The sequence below is a fragment of the Sarcophilus harrisii genome, chromosome 2, assembly GCF_902635505.1.
Source record: "Sarcophilus harrisii chromosome 2, mSarHar1.11, whole genome shotgun sequence".
NCBI classification, from domain to species: Eukaryota; Metazoa; Chordata; class Mammalia; order Dasyuromorphia; family Dasyuridae; genus Sarcophilus; species Sarcophilus harrisii.
Window position 1 is genome coordinate 53,334,338 of NC_045427.1, and position 23,614 is coordinate 53,357,951.

Below are 23,614 nucleotides of genomic sequence, written 5' to 3' on the forward strand. Positions count from 1 at the left end.
AGACACTGCCATTTAGATTTTTAGAATTTTCTTGTGCTATATTTCCATGTTGCCAGCTCTGTCATACGTTACAAGACCAAAATATCCCTCAAACTTAGTCCTCTTTTTAGCTTTGATATGTTTTTCAAGAGCCCATAGGTGGCAGACCATTTTTTTTTGAAGAGATATGTACTGTATTATAAATACTATATGTATGGACTGTTTTTTTTTTTGTTTGTTTGTTTTTTATTTCATAGCCTTTTATTTACAGGATATATACATGGGTAACTTTACAGCATTAACAATTGCCAAACCTCTTGTTCCAACCCTTCACCTCTTACCCCCCCCCCCCCTCCCCTAAACGGCAGGATGACCAGTAGATGTTAAAAATATTAAAATATAACTTAGATACACAATAAGTATACATGACCAAAACATTATTTTGCTGTACAAAAAGAACCAGACTCTGAATTATTGTACAGTTAGCTTGTGAAGGAAATCAAAAATGCAGGTGTGCATAAATATAGGGATTGGGAATTCAATGCAATGGCTTTTAGTCATCTCCCAGAGTTCTTCTTCTGGGCATAGCTAGTTCAGTTCATCACTGCTCCATTAGAAATGATTTGGTTGATCTCGTTGCTGAGGATGGCCTGATCCATCAGAACTGGTCATCATCTAGTATTGTTGTTGAAGTATATAATGATCTCCTGGTCCTGCTCATTTCACTCAGCATCAGTTCGTGTAAGTCTCTCCAGGCCTTTCCGAAATCATCCTGTTGGTCATTTCCTACAGAACAGTAATATTCCATAATCTTCATATACCACAATTTATTCAGCCATTCTCCAACTGATGGACATCCATTCAGTTTCCAGTTTCTAGCCACCACAAAAAGGGCTGCCACAAACATTCGTGCACATACAGGTCCCTTTCCCTTCGTATGGACTGTTTTTTACATGGGTGTAGTAAGACAAGCAGAAAGAATTTAGACATAGAAACAGCCACTTTGAAATGACTGCCCTGGCTGTGTTACTACAGAGACTCTTCCTTGCAGTTATTTCTGCTACTGCCTAGAATCCATCTTCCCCCTTGAATTCCAGTTCCTAATCCTAGACTAGGAGAGAGCAACTTCTTATGTGACTGACAGAGGGTACATGGGACAAGGTACATTCTCATTGACCTCTCTATTTCCTGTCAATATCCACTGTGGTCAGTGTTGTATTATTGAAATTTTCTTTCCTTTCTTCCATTTTCTAGTAGTGAGTTTTCTTTTAATAGGGGTATGAATCTTTTGTTCTTTTTGTGTCCAAAGAGACCTCTGCATTAAGTGGAAGCAACAATTCTCCTTGGAGTCAACGGAGTTAATTACGTTTTTAAGTTTAGGTCCAGGCTACTGTGTGACTCTGGGTCAGACATCCTTTTTCAGCCTTGATTTCCTCAGTACCAAAAAATGGGGATAGAAATACTGGGACGGCTAGTTCTTAGGTGAACAAATCACCTTGCAAAAATCCTCTGTCACCTTTTAAAAGGATTGGCATAATTATCTGTGGACAACTTTGTTGTTCCTTCTTAGACCAAGTGAAAAGGGCAGGTGAGGAGCCATAGAATCAAAACTTTGCTTTCCAGTTGCTGTGGTTAGGAAGAACTCAAAAACTCCCAGAGGGAGAAGGGCTTGCTCCAGGAACAGGAAGGTAGGGAATAAGTGGTGAGTCTTTATTCTTGTCCACAGTGGTGGTCACCAAGGGAGAAAGAAATCTTTGTTAAAAGTCTTGTGTGGGAACAGTGACAGCTCAAGACCTGATTCTTGAGGTCTTCTCAAGAAAAAGACTAGCTCTTGACAGATTGTTTTTCCGTCTGGTTTGACCATTTGGAGACCCTGACTTCCCATAGCTCTGCTTTTCACACCCTTCCTCTGCCCTCAGAAACAGTGCAGGACATAACTAAGGCTGCTGGAGCAGCTGTCCATAAAGCTCATTCTGGGGAAGTCCTGTTGCCACTGAAGCAGCTTGGGTTGTGTGAGTGTGCAGGGATGGAGTTAAGAACATGTTTTAAAATGGTGTGATAAATTTTTTTAGTATAGCACTATTATTACTTAAAGTCTATGACCTGGCCTGGGAACCTCATATTATGGGAAACATTATTTCTTAATGCTTTGCTGCTTTTGGAAACAGCCTGTTTTGCAAATTGGAGACTTATTGGAGAGACTTAATATAATTGTTATCATTTTAATTTCCTTTCTCCTTATTTTCTCTACTTTTTTGTTTTAATTGGTTATATTATTCTATATTTTAATTAATTATATTAGCCTTCTATGCTAGAATATTAAAAATTAAAAAAAAAAAACCCTTCCTTTTTCTAGTATTTGTAAGCGATGTATTCGGAAGATGGATCACCACTGCCCATGGGTGAACAATTGTGTAGGAGAAAAAAATCAGAGGTTTTTTGTGCTCTTTACCGTGAGTAAAAATTAAATTTTGGTGGTTGACAGATTATAAATTTGCTTTTGGTAGACACATTTCTTTTAGGATTGAGCCAGTTTTTCCCTAACTATACTGCTCAGTAATGCACAAATTGTAACAATTGCTTGGCTGCTAATTATGTGCTGCATGCATTGTCTGCCATGGGCTATAATGGTCTCTCTCATCATAGATCACAAATGCTTACCCGTTGCTGCTCTTCACAGAAGAAATTTTCCAGTATGATCTTGAGATGCTAATAAATGTCACAATACTTAACTTTTAAACTTTTAAAACTTTTATCACTCTGTGCTTAGTGCATTTATTTTATTTGACACTTGAAACTGAATAGAAAGAAAACTATTATCTATCAGTCTTTTCTGTTTCCAATGGATTACAGCCTTAAAATTCCCTCCTCCTTTTTCTCTTACTCAGATGTATATAGCTCTGTCTTCAGCTCATGCTCTGATCCTGTGTGGATTTCAGTTTTTTTCCTGTGTTCGAGGGCAGTGGACTGGTAAGTAGATGCTTGGGTATAAAAAAAATTGTAGAAATACAAAAATAGCATTACCATACTATTGCATGTGGAGAGAAACAAACTATTACACTCAATGGCAAACAATTGCCAAAAAAGAAAACCATCTTTTGTTATCACTTTGAATGCTTTTCTAGGATGAGATTATCTTTACATCATGACACCAAGACTTTCTATTATCATAGTGAAACCATATAATCAACTTTCCCTTAAAATCATGTACATATTTTCTCTTTGGGAGGGTTATATAATTTGCTTGTTTTGGATACTGTGTTTAGGTAGAAATCAATATTAATTTTTTTTTCACCTATTAGAGTTAATACTCTACCAAAAAAAATTTCTACTAAAAATTTCTCCCTTCTTTCTCAGATGATTTGTTTGTTAAAAAAAAAAAAAGAAAGAAAGAAAGAAACAGCCAACCACAGTTTCATACTCTTTATACATTGGCTTGAAGGCCTGTCCTACTTTAGTTAACTATATTTTTCTTGCCTTCTTTAGCCATATACTTTTTACTTAAGCTTGAATATACTTAAGGATGAAACCATGTATACAGTGTGAGTGGGAGGGGTGAAGAAATGAGCCTAATCATGGTCAAGTGATTGTAGGCTTGTGTTTCCTTACACCCAATTACCTTTGATTTGTCATAACCACTCACTACAATTTGCAATATTCTTAGGCAATTCTTTTGTACATCCAGTGATTGATTATAAAGGGCGTGGTCAATACAAATTTTTGATCACCATTGGGGGAAAAAACTCTCAACAGTATTTATCTAATAATGTGTACATATTCAATATGAATCCTCATTGAAGGTGAATGTTATCATTAGATGCCAATGGTGATATAGTTACTGTTTCAAAAGGACTGGGTGATTGTGTAAACAAGTCGTACTGACTTGGTGCAGGGACATATTTTAGATTTTCTGTAAATTCTGAATGATGGCATTGTTGATTAGGATGGCCTTACAAATGAGTGTAAAATATTACCAGCCCACACTAAAAATTTTTTAAACTAAATTACATTCACTAATTGGAGAGAGAGAGCAAAAGAAATAAGATAAAAAAAAAAAAGAAAAAGATAAAAAAAAGGTTTTTTTTTTCCCTTTTTAAGAGCAAGAGATTAAGTAAATTCATCTTTCTTCTTTGAGATAAAAATCAGTACTTAACCATTTTTTAAAGATGGTTGTGTTTTCTTTCTCTAAAAAATTCAAGAGAAAGACATTAAGTTTTTCTTAAAGCCTACCCTGAACATTTAATGTAAAGAAGGGAGAAATTTTCTAACACAGTAGGTAAATGACATACAGTCATATGTGTTAGAAGAGAATGCTAAGAGAAGAAAACAGTAGCTGGAACAGTCAAAAAATCATTTATATTTAGGTTGGCTTTGATATCTTAGAAATTAGCATTTGAAAAAAAAAAGTCACATAATAAATAGCTCAACTAAAGAAGAACTGGAAAATAATCCAGTATCCCTATCCTGTCCCTACCCTCCCTCAGTTTTGGTAGAGATTCATGGTCTTAATCTCTCAGACTGGTGTTAGAAATGCCAGCTTGAGCAGTGCTCCCATCCTTGTGTCATCTCACTGTGTGTCTGGTTTAGCTCTTCCCTGGGTAAGTTAAGGGGTTAGGGTTGGTAATTCTGATTTTGTTTAAAAGGCCTTTCCTGGTGGATGAATCAGGGTGGGGAGAGGAGAGACACCTCCAAGTTACTGAACTGAAATGCTGTCCAAGGATGCAGTGGTCTCCTCCGCTCTCTCAAACCTTTCCTTCGGGCTTCTGCTGAATTGCAGGCCGCATGCAGTTAGTCTACAGAGGAGGTGAGAGCTAACTGTAGGTAGAGGTGAAAAATGAAGCCTGGGCCACCGGGAAACAATACATCTGGGCTGAAACTAAGAGAAAGTCCTGAATTGCAGACCCTTCTCAAGATGAGAAACAACAGAAAGAACTCATTTAGAGCCCAAGTGTGGAAGAAAATTCATGTCCATTTCTTCATTTAAGCTGAATGAGATTGAGAAACAAAAATAGTTCAGTACACAAAATACATGCTTTCATGTATGTTTATAGTTTTACATGTAGTATGAAAAATAAATTTTTGTTTAAAAGGATTAGGCATACCAGGACAAAAATATCTTTATTTCAGTTAAATTAAATAATTTAGGATGTGAGCCAACATACATATATTTTGTTTAGAGTGAAATTTGAATCATTTATTTGTTATGCCATTTTCTCTTATTTTTTTAAAGGCTAAAAATTATGTTGTTACTTAAAAACTATGATGTGCTTGACAACAAATGGGTTTGCCTATTTGTAAAAAGGCATACTTATAAAGTGCAAAAAGAAAAAGCCTTATCTTATAGTTGTAGTTCTCTTTGGGAATGAGGCAGGCTAGCTTTGCTCAAGTACAAATATTGTTTAGTAGTCAGCAGCTTCACTGTGGAAAGATGAAAATGGCTTATTTGTACTTTCTTGAAGGACATATTACTTTGAGTTTTTAAATTTCCTACATAGTTTTAAAAATAATGTAATTTCTGTTGTTATAAAAATCAAACTAAACAAATCCCATTTCATTTTTTAAAGAGTTAAAAAAAAAATCAAGCAGTTACCATCTAATCAGACAGTGAAACTACTGACTAGGAAACACAGTTGTCGGCCATTTTTTGTACTGGTGTAGGGTTGACCTCCAGTCCCCAAAGACACCCAGACAGAAAAGCTTGTTTCTCTGAGTGGCCCTGGTGCCTCTGTTTGCAAGTGGGTTTGCCTTTCTGCAAGATGGATACAATCCTTCCTGTACTATCAGGAACATAGGATTTCAAAGTGACACAATTTGGGGATATATTCTCTATGCTAATGAATGATTCTCTTGACCTGTTTCACAGAATGCAGTGATTTTTCTCCACCTGTAACTGTAATCCTGCTGATCTTCTTGTGCCTTGAGGGTCTTCTGTTTCTCACTTTCACCGCAGTCATGTTTGGCACTCAGATCCACTCAATATGCAACGACGAAACGGTAGGATTGAGAATTTTGCTTTTTGTGCTGTTGTCTGAGATGGAGGTTTTAGAGGGGTTCAGACACTGATTCACAGATTCAGGAACGATCCTCCAAGAGGATCCTCCAAGAGGAGTTTGTGTAGTCCCATTTTGAGAAAGCTGAAGGTCCGGGATGTTTAAACAAATGATTGCCCAGGTGAGATAGAAAACAAATATCAGAGGAAGGATTTGAACTCTTGCCCACAGACTTCAGAGGTAGTATTCTTTTAAAAATTTACTTTAAAAAAATACTACTTTTACTATCAAGCCATTTCTGTCTTTAAGAAGATGGCTTTTTGGAGATAGGATACTATTGAGCTTGTTACAGTGAAGTTACAACACAAAGTTCAGTTCCAAAAAGGTGTTTTTGTTTTACCATTCCAACTTTGTTTTTACCCTAAACTTTCTTTTAAGTAAAAGGACTTAATTGTAGGCTGTTTGAATTACCAGCTAAAGAGAACTAGACTTATTATATTGACCTCTAAATTTTTTATTTTCAACTTGCTTATTTCTCTTGGTTATACAATCTTTTCATTATCTCAGGTGCATAATATTGCCAGTATCGTCAACTCTATTCTTCCTGTCCCCATGGATCCATTCCCTTGTCGTCACATCCTTCTCTTTCAACTATCACAATATTTCCACATATATGACATATTACAACCTGAGCCCTTCTCTTAGCTAACACAGCTGTCACTTTTACCCCTGTCCTCAGTAACTGTGATGACGTCCTACCTGGTTTCCCTGCCTTGAGTCTCTTGTTACTCCAGACTGTTCTACAAAATGCCACTAGTCATTTCCTGACATGTACCTGTGACCATGTAATTCCCCTACTTGGTCAACTTCACTGGCTTCTTGGAGCCTATTAAAGTAAATCTGACTCTAGCCTATTCAGTAGGAATTCACTTGACATTATTTCTCTTCTACTCAACAATCCCACCAAACACCTTCTCTCTGTTCCTCACTAATAGCACCTGCCTCATATTTTTGTGCCTTTCTAGTGCCCATTCTCTGTGCATGGAATGCACCCCTATTTTGTATGAAATCTGATAGCCCCAATGGTTTGTACTTTCTTTTTCATAGTACTTAGTGTGTGTATGTATAGGTACGTGTGTGTGTGTGTGTGTACATATATGTGTGTGTATATATATATATACTCTATATCTGCACATAAAAACACTTGTTTTATATATGCTTGTGTGTCTCCACATATACACAGATGTACACATATGATGTATCTGCATTCATGTGTGTGGGGTATATGTGTGTGTGTGTGTGTATACATATATATATATATATATATATATATCCTTTCTTTGGATCCAATATCGAGTCAAAACCAAAAATACATAATTTAATTTGATTTATTTTAGTAATTGTAAAAAATGAGTTCATTGAACTCTTCTCTCTGAATTTCCATTTCATGTTAACTGTCTGTTGTCAAGCAGTAATGTTTTACCATTATTTATTTGTGCACAGGAGATTGAAAGACTGAAAAGTGAAAAGCCAACTTGGGAACGGAGGCTCCGATGGGAAGGGATGAAGTCTGTTTTTGGGGGCCAGCCTTCAATTCTATGGATGAATCCTTTCGCAGGATTTCGATTCAGGAGATTCCTACTGAAATCAAAGAGAGGTGGTCCAGAGTTTTCTGTGTGAGGCCCACTTTCCCATACTGGAACTTGCAAATGCACTCTAGGATATTTATTTGGGGTTTGAAAGCCTATCAACATACAATCTGTGACCAATGGGGACTGAACCAACACAAACCAGTTGCTTGTAGCAAGCAGAATTTTATACATTTATAGTCACGGAGATCACAAATTTTCCAAAATGTTAACTGGATGCTGTAAGGAATTTTCAACTGTACCACTAATGAAAGGCATGTGGCCACACTAAAGAAGCCAAATGTCATTATTCTACTGTGAGATTATGTTTTCTGTTAAATCTTTTTCATTTGATCAAATGTTGTATTACATATGCTATTTTATTAAAAATCCTGTGTACTGAGCTGCATTTGTCAATCATGGAAAAAAAAAATCCCCAGGGGATAAGAATTCTCAAGCCAGTAGCATCAGGGAGTTTCTGTTTACCATGTAATTTCATTCCGTTATTGCTTTTCCCATGTCTTAATGCTACAGGGACCCTTTCTTAGAGATTCATTTCAATCTTTCATTTTTATCTTCTCTTGCAATTAAGTTGCAGAAGATTAAGTATGCACTGAGCAGCATAGGTAAATATCAAATATACTCATTAATTTTCTCCCCCCGCCCCCATTTATCATTGCTTTTACTTCCTTTTCCCCTCCCTGCCTAACCCCAGGACAAAGTGTTTTCTTGATCCTAGCAGCAAGTTTAATATATGTGTAGTTTTTCCTTTTTTAAAAAATTAAAATTTTTATTTTTAATGGCAAGCTATTTTTAAAAACCTATGTTCAGGGAAGAGGAAAAAGCTGCTATGATATTCTCCTTTGGGACTAACTATGAATGTATTTCCAATTGGACAGTCTACAGATCCAAAGAACAATCAGTTGTCTCCCCTTCCTATTCCCTTGTTAAGATCTTGTGTGGATTTAATTATTTTAAAATTCTGAGAGAGTAAAGGAGCTGGAACTGTTGTGGTTTTGTTTCTTCAGCCAAAATTGCATTATCTGGATGAATGTCACTCTTGGTAAAGAAGAGTCAAGCCTCATGTTAAGGAAACCTCAGTCTCTGTATCTCAATGCTGCATTATTACTCTGAGCAAGGAGGAGATCACAAAGCCCTTTACTGAAGGCAGACCAGTGTGCACTTCATCACAGCTTTAAAGAGATAATTCATGGGGCATCAGCCCTTCTTTGTGGCTCCTGTGTAGAGGAGAGCAGAGCACACGTTTTAACTCTTTTAGAAATAAACACAAACAAAGCTGAATTACCAGGATGCCTAGACCTGGATGTGGGACTGTCATTAATGCTGTTCTTTTCTCATCCTACAGTTGATAGAGAACCAGGAACTTTGGGGTATAAGTGAGAATTATGCCTGAACAGTGAACAGCTTCTTTAAAAGAGTGGGGTGGGGAGGGGAGATATTGCCTTAAACTCACCTGGCTTGTGTATATTTTGTCAGAAGCTTCTAGGAGCAATTTTTAACATGCTAACAGGTCTTCCTTATTTAAATTGATCTCTCACACTAAACATTTTGGTATTTTCTTTCTGGACACAATGCCTTTCTGTTTATCTGTGAAGATCTTCAAAGAAAACATGTATTTTAACTGTATTAATACAGATGGAATTCGTCAAGAGATCAACCCAGCACTCAAAAGCCAAATGAACAAAGCAAACAGTTGGTGAAAGATCATCACAAAAATGTCTGTAAGTTGTAGGAAATTGATCAAGAACAGCCAGATAAGCAAGAACTTTATGGCATGATCAACAAAGGAGGCAAGTTCCAAAAGAATTATTTTTTTTTTTTTTTTTTTTTTGCACATCTGTTGGACCATATTTTAGGCTTCATCATGAGGCTTTTGAAATGATATATTCTGTTGGTTAAAGATTATTAAGAATTTGAATCCTGTGAGACTTAGCAAGTATGTGTGTTTGAAATCAGGTCTACTTGGCTTTTTCAACCCCTTTCATTGTAATTTTTATATAAAATAAAGCCATTCATTGACATTTCTCAAAGTTGGTAATTAAATGATACTGGGTCTCATTGGATTTAGTCTGTTTCTTTCCTTGGCTCATTGAATTTCTGTTTTGAACAAAGTTTATGATACTAACACAGTGTTCAGGCCCTGTGGAATAATTTTAATATCCAAACTGAATTTTCAAAGAGTATTTATTGACTGGTGAAGAGTTCAAATTTCTAGTAAATTCAAATCTCTAGAATGTGTTTGTGATCCAAGGACTTATCTTAAGGTGTACCTACATTCAATCCCGACAGTTCTATTTAAAATAAGGCAGCAGAATATAGTTAATATAAAGTCACAAGCCGATCAGAGGGAGAATTATTACTCTATCTGCTTTCTCCAGCACGGAGCTCTGAGGTTATTTAACTTGGGGACAGATAGTCCTGCACACCACAGGCCTGAATTATAGCATGATATCATAATGCTTAGAAAAAAACAAGAAAAAACTTAAAATCATTCTGTTTTTAAGGTTGTATGCATTGTATTTTATATGGCTTTCTGTTCAAAATGTTTAAAACAAATGGGATTTTCTTTTAGGTACTCTGAGGAGTTGGCTTGAATTTGTTAGGAAAAAATCCCTTGAGGTTTTTCCACCTCATTACTAATGAGTTATTTCCCATTAATATTAGCAGCTTCTTGGCTTGTCCCTCATAATCTGTCTCATTTGCAGTCATATCCATGCTAGATAATTGTAGAATTGGGATAAATATGGCATAATTACATGTAGGAAGATGTCATTGGGCTGTATTTAAAAAAAAAAAAAAACAAAAACCAAGGTAGTAGTGATTTTATATATGTATATGTATGTATATATTCATGTATGTATACATAATATACATTCATATACAGGAAAATGCCTTAAATGTGGAGCCATAGAGAGAAGCATGGATCTATTTAAATGGTCATTAGACAAAACTTATTACACAGCCTTTTGTTAAGGACTGTGGATGCAAAGATACAGAAGTAGAATATGTCTGCAAGAAAAGAAAATGCATTAGCTTCCTTCTTATCGGTGATGACCAAATTTCTTTTTAGATAGAAATAATGGTTGTCTCTTATAGTTGTAGTTATGTAGAAATTTAAATTTTATCATCAAAAGGGTGTCATTTGGTGTAATATTCCTTTGGGCAAATAGGGTCAAATTTTAAGTGGTTGGCTCAATTTTTTAGAAGTGTCCAGCTGACGTTTAATTCTAGACAGGACTTTCTGATTCAGTTAACCAGTATTACTGAAGCCCCTGTGCAATGAAAGCTATCTTCTAAGCTGAACTTTTAAGGGTCCACAATACTAACAAGCACATTGGCTGCATATGTTGGATGATGATAGATGTCCACCTCTCCCAAGGGTGAGAAGTTGGTGTAGTGTTTAATTTACACACATTTACTTTTTATAAACCTATTTAACAGAAGAAAAGTATGCTCTAGACAAGGAGACATAGTTGTATTGATGTGAAAGACATACTCCAACTAGAGCAAATGGTCCTTTAACCCCATTATAGCCTTCTGTGATGAGTAGACATTTATCAATTTAATTGGACCATCCCAATCTTTTTTAAGGTTGGGTTCACTTAACTTGAAACCTTAGGAGAAAAAGGAGGACAGAATCTCGTAAACTTGATGTGAGTTGCCTCTGAGTCCCCCACCCTAGAACTAAGGGTTATGGGGTGAATATTGCTGCCAATTGCCCTCTTCCTTCAGAGTGGAGGACGTGGTGGCAATGATTACTTTGAAGAGGTTGACCCAATAAAGCTTTAAATAAAGTCTTTGTCTCGGAGACCTCAGTTCCCACTGTAAACTCTTCCAAAGAAATATTTCAGTGGCTTCTATATCAAGTGATAGGGGGAATCAGAATTGGAGATTGTTCTGAGCAAAAGCTAAATGCAGATAAGCCTTGTGGGAAACCTACCTGAATTTTTATTATGTCTCCACCAATAATGCAACCATTATTTGTTTCCACCAAGGCAGGAGGCAGCAGTGGGAAGAGTGCTGGGTTTGGATTCAGGATAAAGATTCAGATTTTGGCATAGGCACTTAAGCCTTTTCTCCTATGGGCCTCTGTTCTTTCTTTGTAAAATGAGGGAATCAAACTGAATATTTTCCAAAGCCCCTTCTAGACCTAAATCTATAATTCTGTGACTTTTTTAACCTGCCTCTATAAGGGCAGGAGTCAGGAAAAGATAGTTTTTGGAAGGTTACTTCAAAATAGGCCAGTATTACTTTACTTACAATGACTTCAGCTGAAGAGTCAGGTCTTATGATGGGACTCTGGCAAAGTTCCAGTAAGATTTTATGCTGCAATCTTCTTTCAATACCTGCTTTTTATATATTTTCATTCAGAACTCTGATGCCTTACCTTGGTGTAGAAGTGACTCTGGGTTTCCTAGGGTTATGTCAGTAGGGAATTGGCTCTTGCTGATATCAAACTGGAAAGACTGAGTGAGCCAGCAACAAATGTTGTATGAGGGCTAGCCTAGCTAAATACAGAAGATCGATGACCAGATGATAAACAATTTTTGATAACAACTCATGAAAAACTTAACAACTACTGATCTTAGTAGGGAAAGTTCTCACACTGACAAAACCATGCTGCTTTAATATACTGAAAAACCAATGTTTTATACATCATAAAGTGGAAGTAAAGTATTTTAGATAAAGTATTTTGCAGATCTTACGCACTGTGTGTGTGAGCTATTATTATTTTACTGAAAGACAGGTAGGTAACCAAGGCCTTCATGTATCTTCACCTTTTTCCCAGAATCGATAGTAAAGCTTCTTGAGGGCAAAAACTTTACTTTTTTTTGTCTCTGTGTACTCAGTGACTAGGTGCTTAATAAATTCTTGATTGAATTGCCTTTGTATTTGTAAACAGGACTGATTTTTCAACCTTGTTTTTTTCAACTGACTAAAAAAAAGTCTGGGGCCTGTTTGATACCCATCTTTCAATAAAGATATAGGATAGTTGTTTATCTGTATTAGAGTAGATGACAGGAATTAAGTCTTACTTTTCTAGGATGGCTGAGATAACAAGACTTGTGGTCAGCTGGCAATATCACCAGTTTGCTTTCTATTGTATCCCTCTTCCCTCTCCCCAATTCCCAGAGACAGATTGGTTTTCTCCAGTTTTCTTATTAATCATCTACATGTGACAGCATTAAAGTCTTGGAGGTCACCAAGATCATTAGCCAAAAGAAATATTGGGCAGTGGAATCCAGACACCCTAGTTCGTGACAGAACTTGTGCCATGATTCTATATAAAATGAGATAGTTTGCAAAATGCTTAGCACAGTGCCTAGCACACACCAGCCACTTAGTAAGTGCTCGTTTTCTTGTTTCTGTTGATAGTAAATGAAGCCCCTGAGCAAAATTTCCCTTTCACCAATAGAAGAGCCCAGCACAAATTTTTAAAAAATTTTGTAATAGTCTTGTATTTTATTTAGAAAAAGAAAGCCAGAAGTTGGAAAAACAAATTCAGCAATGACACCTGTAATAACCATATATACAGAACTTCTAACAGAAACTGGGGAAAGAGTAGTTGGTATATATTGTTTTTGAGAGACCCTTAAGGGGGGACCCTTTGGCATCACACTGATAAAGGGATCCGATAAAAAGGAAACATGTCTTGGATTTTCTAATTTTCTTTTTATTGCATCTCATCATTCTGATGAGTCTTTGGTGAGCAGAGCTGTAGTTGGCAGAAGCCAATGGGACCTCACCCTCGTGTGCCAATGACAACAGAAGGTCACTGCCTCACACTGCCTAGTATGTCCCTGCTCCCCTACCTCCAGTGTGCACATCCATTTATTGGTCCTAGATAGTGCTCTCATAAACCTCATCTGAGTCTGCCTTCTGCTTCCTCACCAATGCAGCTGCAACAGGGGAGAACTGCCTATATCATCGGTGAATTTGGGGACCTACAGGGTGTCTGGGGTCAGTGAAGATGGCATTTGCTGCCCTTCTCAGTGATGTGCTGCTCAAGATTTCTGCCCCTTCCTTCAAATATTTAGTCATGGTTGGGATGCCCAATGTAATTTGTAAAAAGCACCAAAAAAAAATGCAAATTATGGACATGGATTCCATTTCCTGAGCTGCCAAATCAGTTTGGAAAAAAAATCCTCCACCTAAATCATAGAATGGAAAATGACTCCTGAGTTCAAGAGAAAATTGTGATCTGATCATTGCATGATAATAGTTAAAACTTTTCTGCTATGGTGTTGTTCAATGGCCATTGGTTAATGATTACAAGGCTCCCCGTTTAAGGCTAATGTAGCTGTAAAAATCAACAGATATATTTTATTTTTCATTGGCAGTGATCAGACCAGGGATTCACTCAAAGTCGGTCCATGATAGGGTCTTTGCCAGACCAGGTTTATCTGAGGTACGTTAGCTTATCTTCAGTTTTTATTGTCATGATCTGACTTGAAACTTAAAGGCATCAGGCATTTCTGTATGTTGGTGTAATTTCTGCCTTTCCATTTGAAAGAAGCAAGATTTTTAAGGCATTACAGTCATAACATTTTCATGCTGTAGGCTAACTTCAGTGAATAGAAATATTACTTGACTTTCTAGATTTTTTTGAGCATTAATAGTGTGCATAGAAAATTGTTCAAGAAGTTTCAGATATGCAGTTTTATATATGTGGGGACATGGATCAGATTATTTTTTCCTGTTTCTACAGTTTCTGTAATACCAAAATATGCACATTTGTGTCTTTTTTTTTTTAAAGCTTTAGCTATAAAAGGACATCAGTAATGAGACATTTTCACAACTCTTGACTAATGTGAAAATACCTGTATTAATTATATTCTTCCTATATAAGGTGTGACTATGAAGTCATGGGACATATTTTTTTTTAACAATAGAATTTACACATCCAAATGTATAATGTTTTCTTCAAGAAAGTCACCATGGAAGACTATACTTGTGCTGAAGGTGCTATCGTTACTTAAATATGTGTGTAGGTCCTCTTTAGGTTATACCTTCAAGGATCAGTCTATTTTGGTTTGAGTCTTTGGTAAGCAGAACAGAAACCAGACTAATTCCTTTTCTATATCATCCTTCATTTTTTACCCGAATGGTTTTGTCCAGTTTGATCCCCTACTCAGTCACCTGCTATGACTCAGAATGACTATTGTTTCCAATACTCAGTTCCACTGTCATAAAACAAAGATTTGTCAACCCTGGGAATAGAAATGATTTTGGTTCTAAAGATAATTTTGAGAAGTAGTATCCTGAACAAGAAATAGTTCTGTCAATAGCTTCCTAAAAATAAACAGAGATAATACTTACTTGGACATTCAACTTCTTTCTGAATCTCATCTGTAACAGGCAAAAAGGCCTTTGTGACTTTAAGCTTGATTCAGGTACTTGACCACTGAGAAAAACTGGTTTAGAAGAAGTCTGAGAGATTAGGAAGTGCATAGTGAGGAATGGAGGCAGGGATGGGGGGGGGGGTCCCTTAACATAGTCTCCTTTGATCCTTATCACAACTTGGCAAGGTGGGAACCATAAGTTATCTTCATTTTATAGATGAATTGAATGGGGTTCCAAAACTCCCTTTATGGCCACACAGTTGGCAAGTACCTGAGGCTAGATCTGACTCCAGGTGGAATACTCCTTCCATTATTACCACTCTGTAATGGCTTTATTGTGTCTCATCAGAACCAACCCAAAATTCCCCAGCACTAACCAGTTATTTCTGTTTTAAGGTATTGGTGTAATGTACTTGAGGTGGGAAATTGTATGGTTTTTTAATAGGTGTTGCATTGGAATGCTTTGGCGAGTCATGTGAATGGCAGGAAGGAGGATACAGAGAAAGGATGTCTTAGAAGTTAGAATTTGTATGTAGAAATCAGGCCAGTGATTAGCACAATATCTTGCATAGTAGGCACTTAGCAAATATGTCTGGAATTGAATGAAAGATGGCTGGGCCCTTCTTCAAATTATCAGGTGAATACCCCAACAAAACCCTCCGCCCAATTCCAAATGGGCTGTTTTTTTAAGATGTGCGTTCTCTGTATAGTTCCAGTTTTGCCTCCACTTCTGAAAAATCTTAAGCTGAGGACATAAATTAGTTGGATCTGTATGGCTTTGTGTTATGCTAATGAAAGCCGGAGGTTTCACTCCAGCCAAATGGAGTTAGACTATAGTGGTTTTTCAGTTCTGTTGGACAGCTGTTGGAGACATCTATTTTCAAGTACCTCCAAATTTTAGCCATCTTATATTTTTGAAAAGGAAAGAGATCCTGGGGAATCAATCCAAGAGCAAGCCTATTCCTAATCAAGTGGCCAACTGGATGTGAACATTGAATTCCCAGCCCCTGAAATCTGGGCAGGCTGTGGAGCTGAGACAGTCATGGTGGCTCACATCTGGAAAGGTAAAGAAATTGGCTTGTAGCTGACTTCCAAGGGGGCTTAAGTCTCTTGGCTTTCATGGCTTATAAAATCTCTTGCTTAGGTACGACAGTCTGAGGCAGTATTTGAATGGGCATTTCAGATCCTCTGGCAGGGTCCAATTTGTAATCTTCATTCCCAGGGCTTGTAGGAGAAGAGACAGATGTGTCTGTAGACACTGGTCAGGGAAAAAGATGTTAGTTCATATTCTCTGCCAGCTAAAATGTAAACTTTGAAAACTTGGAACAGAATGATCTATTAGCTAAATTGGCTGACAAGTGTACAGCCTGAAATGCTTATTTATCAGATTTAGCTTCTATTCCCACCTCCTCTTAAAAAAAAAAAAATCAAGTTGATTCTCAATAAGGAAGATTTTCAGTTAAAGTAAGGATGATTAGACTTTTTTGGATCATGAACCTTTTTGTCAAATGGTGAAACCAATGGACCCCTTGGAATAAGGCTCACTGCACAAAGAAAATCAATTATTTTGAAAAGTATATTTTTTAAAGTTCACAGACTCCGTGGAAAGAATTTTTGATCTATGATGGTCAAATATCTCATGGTGCCCCAAACACCTACAGTCCTACAGACCCTTGCTTCTAGCTAGCTGCTAGCTAATACATGGCCTCCCTTGAGTATTTTTGCATTTAATAGATGCCTCCATCTTAAAATTCCGTCAGACCTAAATGCAACTCTGAGGTAGAATTTCAGGCTCCATGACATAGTGACAAAATTGAGATTTGGGAGCAGGAAACCCTTACAGCACAACATAGGGATAACTGTTCTCATAGACGACATCCTCCACAAACTCAAAGCCCAATTATTCCAACTGCTCTTTTTTTTTGGGGGGGGGGGGTAACTTTAGTCCAACAACCCTATTTGATGTCCTCACCATGACCCGGTGTAAAACAGCAATTCTGGCCTGATCCAGGGGCGGCTTGGATCACCGAACTGAGGGTGTTGGGAAGGATATGGCTTGTGACTGGCTCCAAGTTTAAGCTGGGCATCCCAGAATGGTACTGGGGCATTTCCATGGTGTTCCCTGTAAGCAAACACAAAGGGAAAATTTGGGTCAAGGCTGCAGCTGGATGTAGTACTTAGTTCCTACATGGGTCTGGGAAGACTGTGATAATGGGGTATGACAGAGCTCTTCTGTCCCATGAATTAGACCCAAAAGCTGTACTGCCTTGATACTCAGTAGTGTGATGGAGGGAAAGAAAAACAAAATCTTAACTGCAGGGGTGAGAAATGTTTTTCTTTTTCATATTCAAAGTCTTGGATATACTGAGCAAGGGGAGAAGAAGGAAGCAGAAGAGACAGTTCACAAGTGACTTCATTCTTGTGTGACAGAAATATAAAACCTTTAAGGGAAAATCTATGATTTCCTTAGTGTGCAATTCTCTTCACTGATGCAGTCTGCTGCCTCCCTTGACTTTATTGGGGTCTGATTTTGCTGTGGCTCCCAACTTCCCTGACTACTGACCAAAATTTGGGTGATTTGGGTTTGCTTTTGGATGACAGTCTGTCCTAGGACCTCACAGACTTTGTAGCCTGGCAGAACCTGTCCCCAATTTTACCTCTAGCTGACACTGCCTTTTTGAGAATCCAGGGGTTATTCCCAACAATGCCAGTATCAGAAGAGGACTTTAAGGGAAGAAGTGAAGCATTCAGGTCAGTCACTTTTTCAGTTAAAAAGAGGTAATGCAAAACTTCATTTAGTTAGTTATGAATAAACATCAAGTTTTATATCATAGCTAAATAGGGAAAGAGGCAGTTGGTTTTGCAGAGATGAGGAAACTATGGGTGTAGATTGTTGCATATGCCATCAGACTCAGTCAATGTGTTGGTTTGGACTAACAACTTATATTCTCTTTGCTGAACTGTTCTTTCTTGCTTTCCCTTTTTTATTCACAGAAGGGAGGAAGGATGTACTTGGAAATAAATGGTAATGTAAAAGCAAAAGATTATAAAACATGTTAAAAAAAAAAAGGAAAACTAGAAAGGAAGTATCAAGAAATTGAGAAAATAAAAGGAAGAAATAAAAGGTTAATTCCCTTTCCCCACAATTTCTATGTATTCAAAGGTAGAGTGGATGGGAAATAAAGCCCCAGAGTGAAATGGAATTCTCCCTGGACAAGCCTCAGATTCAGTTTCATCATCTATAAAATGGGAATAAATACATTTACTTCATTAACCCTTCAAAAGACTCACATGAAAGAATGTAGGTGACAGAACAGTAAAGCTATTGTTATTAACAATTGCTATTATCAACCCTGTGCCATAACCCTCTCCCCCCAATCCCATCCCACTGAAGGGACAGAAGCTGATTCCATCCCTTTTTTCGGGTAAATCGGACCCTTATTATCTGCTTACCCCATGGTCTTTTTAACTTATACTTCCTTTCAGTTCATCTGAGTTTTATCTAGCTTCCCATTCCCCACCCCTTTTTCTATTCCAGCCTCAGGCTGTCTGGGCTATATCTCCCTATATCTCTTCCCCAAATGTTATTATGGTAAATATAAAGTGGTTTGAAGCCTGCAAAGCATTTGACGGATAGGGTCTCATATAATCCTCAAGGACCTGAGGTACATGCTAATATCCCGATAAAGACCTACCCCAAGATTATTATAGCGAACATATAGTGGTTTGAAGTCTGCAAAGCACTTGAGAGATACGGTCTCAGAATCCACAATGACCCTGAGATGCTAATACTCTGATTTTACAGAAGAGGAAACAGACAGAGGTTAAGTGAGGTAGGGGTCATAGAATTAGAAAGGGTCTGAAATGGGACTTGAACTTGGTCCTTCCTGACCCCAGGTCTAGCGCTCTTGCCATTGTATCCCATCCAACTCTTCCAACAGAAAACAGCATTTTGGGAGCTTTGGTAAAAATTCATCCCAGAACCCGCGGCGGCCCATGGGCTGGGCAGGTAGCTGGAGGAGGGCAGCGGTAGGGTCGAAGCGCGGGGTCGGGGGCGGGGTCCGGGCGGGCCCCGAGGGCAGGTGGGGCGGCTGCTGGGCGGGGCCTTCCCTACCTCCCAGGAGCATCTCCTGCAGCAAGCTGTCGATGCGGGCCATGCCGAAGAGTTTCACGAACTGGATCTGCTCGATCATCTGCCAGGTGATGCTCTGCAGCGGCGGCGAAAGGAGGTGCTGGCCCCGGTCTCTGGCGGTCGTGGCCGGGTCCTCGGGTTCCTTGCCCTGGGCGCCGTTTCACCTTGCCAGGGTCGCTCAGGCCTTTGCAGTCTGCGAGGAAGGAAGGGGGGCAAGGCGAGGCCCGGTGGCGCCCGGCGCTCCCGGGGAAACGGCCCCCAAAAAGGGCGGGCCCGGTCCCCAGGCGGGGGAAAGGCCCCCCGGTCCCGACCCACCGAAAAGGGGGATGGAATGGGCATTGACTTCCCCGCGGGGAATCTCCGGGGTTTTCATACCCCCCGCTGAAAGGGGGTGGGAAAGGGGAGGAAAAGGAAAGGAAGGGAAAAGGGAAAGGGGGGAGGAGGGAAAAGAAAGGGGAAAAAGAAAAGGGGGGAAAAGGAAATAAAGGAAAAAGGGAGGGGGGAGGCAAAGGGGAAGGGGGGAAAAGGAAAAAAAAGAAGGAAGGGAGGAAAGGAAGGGAAGAAAAGGGGCGGAAAGGGGGGAAAAAGGGAGGGAAGGGGGAAAAAAATTGGGGGGGGGGCTGGGAGCCGGCTTCCCCCGAAATTCCCGGCAAAAAAATGCCTTTCGATTTTTTAATCCTCCTTCCCCCCGTTTCTTTGTGTGATTTTAAAAATCTCAGGCCAACCAGAATCTAATGTAAGAATCCTTTGGACAATCCTCATTGTCTTAAAACTGCCACATGGTGTTTCCTGCTGTCAAACCATCTCCCTGTACTTCTGTCCTTGTGTCCCAGTTCTGCCTGCTGGAGTCAAGTGAAATGAGCCAGGGCTCTCTTCCTTCATTCTAAACCCTTTAGGTGTTTGAAGATGTTGTCTGACAACTTCTGCTTTTTTTGATGTGGTTTCAAGTTCCCTAACAATCACTGCACCAAAACAGACACCTGGAGCAGCTAGACCTGGTTGTTTTCTTGGGGCTTTGTCAGCTTTAAAAATACACTACCTGGAGTAGTGGGTAGCCCTGGACCTGGATCAAGAAGATCTAACTCAGACATTCACTAGCTGTATAACCTGGCCAAGTCACTTAGTTTTTGCTCTGCTATATAAATGCTTCCCTATCATCCTGACCCATTCCTACTCTTCCTCCCTCCCTTCTTTCCTTTTCCCTCCCTCCTTTCTTTCAATTTCTTTTGATTTCTTTCTTTCTTCCTCTCTCCCCCTCTTCCTTCCCTTCTTCCTCACTCTCTCCCTCCTTCCCTCTCTCCTTCCCTTCCTTCCTTTCCTTCGTTCCTTCGTTCCTTTCTCCCTTCCATCCTTCCTTTCTTCCTTTTTTCCTTCCTTCCTCCCTCCCTTCCTCTCTTCTTCCCTCCCTTCCTCTCTTCCTCCCTCTCTTCCTCCCTTTTTCTCTTTCTTTTTCTTTCTTTTTTCTTTCCTCCCTACCTTCCCTCCTTCCCTCCCTCCTTTTTTTCTCTCTTTTTCTTTCCTTTTCCTTCCTTCTTTCCCTTCTTTCTTTTCTTTCTCTTTTTCTTTCTTTCTTTTTCTTCCCTCCTCTCTGTCTCTGTCTGCTTCTATCTCTGTCTCTCTCCCTTCATTTCTTTCTTTCTTCCCTTGCATAACCAGAGTCAGAGACTAGTGACTTTTAGTTCTCTTACCTGGATCAAAGAATATAATAGCTTTAAGACAAGCATATTCATTGTCATCAATTTGTATTTCTCTCAAAGGCTTGACCAACTCATCCAATATTCTTATAGCAACTCGAGCAATTTCCAGTTCTGGGCAGTGCATAGGAATAATGAAATCATTTCCTGGAGAGGAATGAAAACAGCTGTATCATCTGCATTCTATATAATCATCTGCATAGAACTCTGTCAACTGGTACACTTGACATGAAAGCCTATATACAGAGAATGTATCAACAAAAAAAAAAATGACCTTTAGCATATCTATGTGTAGACATACTGGAGTCTATATCCTTCTAGACTGGGGACTGGGAGAGAATAAGTATGTAAGAAAATGACCACCTGATACTTTTCAAATAAACACAGTCCTTTGCCCATTTAAATAATGACCATTTGGTACTAAAGCCTACTCTGGGGCAAAAATCATTTAGATAGCCAGCCACTCCTTTTGGGTTCTTTTCACTTAATTGTAGGTATATCACCTCCTCTCCACACATCTTATGATCTGGTCCTCTCCCCTAAACTCTGCTCTCAGGAAAGGTACAAATGAATTCATTCATCTTAAATGGTTAATCTTAAAATTCAATTAAATTTCAATCAAATTAATTCAGTTAAAATTCAACAAAAAGTCAATTAAAGCCTACAGGACTAGCTCGTTTATTAATCAGATCCAATCTTCTGATGAGGATTTACATTTTAATATAGAACTGAAGGCATAATATAGGGCAATTAGGTGGTACTAAGGATGGAACACCAGGCCTGGAGTCAGATTAAGCTTCTGACACTGTAACTATGGGACGATGAGCAATTCACTTAACCCTGATTGCCTCAGTTTCCTCATCTGTAAAATGAGCTGGAAAAGAAAATGGCAAACCACTCCAGTATCTTTGCCAAGAACCCAAAGTGGGTCATGGGGAGTCAGACACCACTGAACAACAACAAAAATGACTGAGGATTACTGAGAATGTAGAATTGCAGTGGTCAAATTTCAAACAAAAGTTAAATGGTTTTAGGAGGAATTTTAGGGCAATGGCTCAGTTAGGAGTTGGTAATTCCATTATAGCACAATACAGGCAGTTGCCTCTTTCACTTATGATTAAATCTAGCTCTCTGTAATACTGATAGGGAAGCTCACATTTAGTAAGTAAATTTGAGTTTCCTTTAAATCCCAACTAAAATCCTACTTTCTATAAGATGCCTTTTCCAACTGCTTTCAATTTCTTTTTTTATATATTTTATTTAATTAAAGCTTTTTATTTACAAAACATATGCATGGGTAATTTTTCAACACTGATCCTTGCAAAATTTTCTGTTCCAAATTTTTCCCTCTTTCCCCCCACCCCCTCCCCAAGGATGGCAGATAGTCCAATACATGTTAAATATGTTTAAAAATATGTTAAATTCAATATACATATACATATTTATACAGTTATCTTGCTGCACAGGAAAAATTGAATCAAAAAGAAAAAAAAACCCTGAGAACTGCTCTTAATTTCTAGGGCTTTCCCTCTGCTAATTGTTGTCTCACAGGACCTGTCTTGTCTCAGTTTAAAAATTCTCAGTATTTAGCACAGTGTCTAGGACACTGTTGTCGTTCTGACTCTTTAAGACCCCATTTTTGGAATTTTCTTGGCAAAGATACTGCAGTGGTTTGCCATTTTCCTTCTCTAGTATGCCCCCATTTTACAGATGAGGAACTAAGGTAAATAGGAGTGGTGACTTGCCCAGTGTTGCGCATCTAGTGTCTGAGGTTGGATTTCAGTTTAGGTCATCCTAACATCACCCAGCTGTCCTCAACATACAGTTTCTAGCATACAGTAGGTGCTAAATAAGTGTTTATTGATTTGTAGACAACTCAACTAGTACAATACAATAACTCTTCCTGACAGTAGGTGGTGCTCTAGGATATGCTCAGCTAATCTGATGAAATTTGGTGAATTGTTAGAGGTTTTATTTTTCTCTAACTTCAGTCTATCCTTTTCCCTTCCTTGTTCTATCCAACTCAATTCAGCACCAAAAGTCAAGAAAATTTCTTAAAGCTTCTGGGACTGGCTCATTTATTAAGTAAATGCCATGTTGTTGGTTTTTTGTAAATGCCTTCTTCTACACGGGAACACAGTAGTAGGCAGCTGTTAACAGATTGGGCCAAGAGTTGGATCCTTAGCGTTAGAATGGACTTTGCTCTGAAGCCCCAGGATTCTATCTCACTCCCACAATGTCCCCTCTCTGCTCTTACAGTAACCTTTCTGGTTTGGCCCCTCATTACTTCTAGACTGAACTATCACCATAACCCCCTAACCGAATTCCCTTCCTCCAATCCCTCCCCATTAAATCCATCATCCTCAAAGTTACCAAATGGATATCATGGATCTGAGCACGTCCCTCCCCTCCTCAAGAAGCTTCAAAAGCTGTTTCTTGTCTGCAAGACAAAATATTTTTTCTTGTGATTGGTATTTAAAGCTTTTCCTCATCTGGCTTCAGACTTTCTAGGTTAATTTGACATTATTCTATCTCATGTATTTGTGGTCCAGCTCACATGGTCTAATTGTTATTCTCCATATATAGTATTCTGCCTCCTACCTTTGTTTTAGCATTGTCTGTATTCTGCCTTTTAAAATCCCTAGATCCTTTCACATGTTAGTTCAAATGCCACTTTTTATAACATGAGGAGTTTCCTTATTCACTTTGTAGTGCTTTTATGCCATCCTTGAAAAAACAAACACTTTTGTATACATCGTATTTAATTATCTTTGTATATATTATATACACTTAAATATCTATGATTCTGTCATGTTGCATATTACAA

At 38.5% G+C, this 23,614-nt stretch overlaps 2 protein-coding genes across 3 annotated transcripts in view; one reads left to right on the plus strand and one right to left on the minus strand.

Moving 5' to 3' along the window:
- The window catches only part of ZDHHC7 (zinc finger DHHC-type palmitoyltransferase 7), a 46,740-nt gene extending 37,097 nt beyond the window's left edge, over nucleotides 1-9,643 (plus strand). For both annotated transcript variants that reach the window (XM_012540353.3, XM_012540352.3), the window contains 4 exons: nucleotides 2,336-2,432; nucleotides 2,868-2,949; nucleotides 5,843-5,973; nucleotides 7,473-9,643. In XM_012540353.3, the coding sequence (XP_012395807.1) occupies nucleotides 2,336-2,432; nucleotides 2,868-2,949; nucleotides 5,843-5,973; nucleotides 7,473-7,649 (487 nt within the window). In that variant the 3' untranslated portion in view covers nucleotides 7,650-9,643. The remainder of the gene's footprint in view (nucleotides 1-2,335; nucleotides 2,433-2,867; nucleotides 2,950-5,842; nucleotides 5,974-7,472) is intronic.
- Nucleotides 9,644-12,730: 3,087 nt separating this feature from the next.
- The window catches only part of LOC100922348 (hepatocyte nuclear factor 4-beta-like), a 72,371-nt gene continuing 61,487 nt past the window's right edge, over nucleotides 12,731-23,614 (minus strand). Inside the window, 5 exon segments of the mRNA XM_023495082.2 lie at nucleotides 12,731-16,219; nucleotides 16,934-17,083; nucleotides 19,076-19,236; nucleotides 19,238-19,286; nucleotides 20,782-20,934. Coding sequence (XP_023350850.2) covers nucleotides 16,086-16,219; nucleotides 16,934-17,083; nucleotides 19,076-19,236; nucleotides 19,238-19,286; nucleotides 20,782-20,934 — 647 coding nt within the window. The 3' untranslated portion in view covers nucleotides 12,731-16,085.